Below are 2,692 nucleotides of genomic sequence, written 5' to 3' on the forward strand. Positions count from 1 at the left end.
TATGGCTACTTTATAACATGTAATATTAAACATAAAGTCCAACGAAAACTGGTGATGAATACGTGAAATAATAAAACTTCAAAGTCTATGAGGCTTTCAGTTGCTAAGTCCTCAGGAGTAGACAGTCTACTCCTTCGCCACAGTCTGTGCTTGGTCTGGAAGCTCTGCTGAAACCTGCTCACTTGGGGTGACCCTGCTGGTGTTCAACACACTGGTGGCATAGCCTCCAGCATCACAGAGACACACAAGCCACCAGGGCACAACAAACGGACAGACAAGCTTACATCATCACCATCTTCAAACTGTATTTCATTAAATGAATCAACCTTAGTGGTCGGCTAAAACATTAGTCAGATGAAATACCTGGATGAAATTAATCATCTCACGTTATACAGTTGTAAGGAACGTGAATTGGCAACATTAAAAATGGCCTCACTTGTCTTAAAACAAGCAGCCACCTAAGTGAGGGGTTAACTAAAGCGTCATGGCAGAAGCACACCAGCCTGTGTGATCCAAGGATTGCTAATTCTGAGTACTTGGTTTGCAGAAGGCTATGGATAGTGTGTAATCCCAAAGTCCCTTTGCAGGGTCCCCAGATGGATTACACCTCCGGTGAATTCCCTCCGACCACAGTCCAGGGATGTGAACAGCCTTGCTAACAGACAGAGAATATAGTAAAGTCGATTATGGCACATGTAGTCTGGTTAAATGTAATACCTTATCATTTAATCTCCCTTTTGACCCATTTTAAAGTTGTTGTAGTTTTAATATTTTCAGCTTCCTTTTCAATTGAAGTTTTTCTCTCTTTTGTTTTATCGTTTTTGTTATTTTTGGTTTATTTTGTTTGATTTTCTGTATATAAAATACAGGATAAGTAAATATTAGAGACAATAAGTACATTAATAACTATCTAGGGGCATAGCAGGAGAGGTTGGGGGAAGAGGGAGATGGGGAGCTAACAATGAGTACGAGAAAGAAAATGTTCTGAAATTGATTGTGATGATAATTACATAACTCTTCTTAATATGACTAAACAATTAAAGCATTTGATATGTGAATTATATGCCAATAAAATGATTTGTAAAAGATTTTGCAACTGAAAAAGAAAGTCACCCCAAAAAACAGAAAGTGAATGACAACCTGCCGTTTACAAACGTGAGCAACATCGCTACCTCTCCTTACTGAAATACAACAGGAAACAATGGCATAAGCGTACAGACTCAAAACCGAGCACGACTATGAACGCGTTTTCAATTAAACTAATCTAACTAGATTATTTTAGATGCTCTGATAACAATGTTACCTCACAGTTTTCTTATATGAGATTCCTTTAACAAAGACAAGAGAAGAGGGGGTTAAAAACTTTCAAAACTCACCCCCATTTGCTCACCTGCTAAAATCCTTCTCGGTCTCTAGTTCCTCTTCCCCGTGACCAAGACGCAGGAGATGGCGCTCATCAATGTCTAGAGCCATGATTTTCTCAAACAACTGGTTCAGGGCCTGGAGAACAGAACAAACAGGATGACAGGCTTCGAGAAATCCGCAGCCTAAAGACAACACACTCAGAAGAATGGCAAAAAGGAGCATTATATCGTCTGATAGCCATCGAAACTGAGAGACAGTCTTACTCTGGACCATTTACAATTTAAACACACTAGCATTTACATTCATTTGAGATTGCTGCTTGCGTATACCTGGCCAAATCAATAGCTAAAAATCATAAACATCACCTACCGAGTGGTACAGTGGCTTAAAGCAGTTGGCGGATAACCTAATGGTTAGAAGTTTGAATCTACCGGCAAGTAGTAGAGATTTACAACCTTAGAAACCATATTCTGGCAGCTCTACTCCATCGTCCAAGTTCACTAGGAGTCAGAATCAACTTGACAGCCGTGGGTTTGGTTTTTAAATTTATAAAAAGAGGAGGGTGGAAGGAGGGGGGTAGAAAGGGGGAACCGATTACAAGGACCTACAAATAACCTCCTCACTGGGACTGGACAACAGAAAAGTGGGTGAAGGGAGAAGTCAGACAGTATAAGTAAAATATGACAAATAATAATTTATAAATTATGAAGGGTTCATAAGGGAGGGGGGAAGGGGGAGGGAGGGGGAAAATGAGGAGCTGATCCCAAGAGCTTAAGTGGAGAGCAAATGTTTTGAGAATGATGAGGGCAACGAATGCACAAATGTGCTTTACAAAATGCATTACTGAATTGAAAACTGATTTGCTGTATAAACCTTTATCCTATGCTCAATTAAAAAAAAATCAAGAGTCCCAAACAACTTATGTGTCATATTTGCCACCTGTAACACACTTGCCTTTTTAATAAACTATTAAGTATTCCGTGAACTCTGTAAAGTATAGGAACTCAAGATAAATGCAACATAATAATTGAATACTTTTTTTTAGCACTTTTGAGGTCTGTGATCAATTTAGTCAAAGATCATGGTCAAGAGCCAAAACCAAACTCACTGCTGTCAAGTCTATTCTGACGCATGGCGACCCGATAAGAGAGGGTGGAAACTGCTCGCTGGGTTTCCAAGACTGTAACTCTTTATGGGAGTAGAAAGCCTCATCTTTCTCCCAAGGAGTGACTGGTGGTTTTGAACTGTTGATCTCGAGGTTAGCAGCTCAATGTGTAACCACTATGCCACCAGGGCTCCTTCAATAGCATATTTTATTTAAATTTAA

At 39.6% G+C, this 2,692-nt stretch overlaps 1 protein-coding gene across 1 annotated transcript in view; it reads right to left on the reverse strand.

Moving 5' to 3' along the window:
* AQR (aquarius intron-binding spliceosomal factor) overlaps positions 1 to 2,692 on the reverse strand; it is a 104,753-nt gene that overhangs the window by 32,037 nt on the left and 70,024 nt on the right. Inside the window, exon 23 of the mRNA XM_045287672.1 lies at positions 1,391 to 1,500. Within this exon, the coding sequence (XP_045143607.1) occupies positions 1,391 to 1,500 (110 nt within the window). The remainder of the gene's footprint in view (positions 1 to 1,390; positions 1,501 to 2,692) is intronic.

This window comes from Echinops telfairi, unplaced genomic scaffold, assembly GCF_000313985.2.
Source record: "Echinops telfairi isolate 266 unplaced genomic scaffold, ASM31398v2 ScPeMD7_18;HRSCAF=68, whole genome shotgun sequence".
Classification (NCBI taxonomy): domain Eukaryota; kingdom Metazoa; phylum Chordata; class Mammalia; order Afrosoricida; family Tenrecidae; genus Echinops; species Echinops telfairi.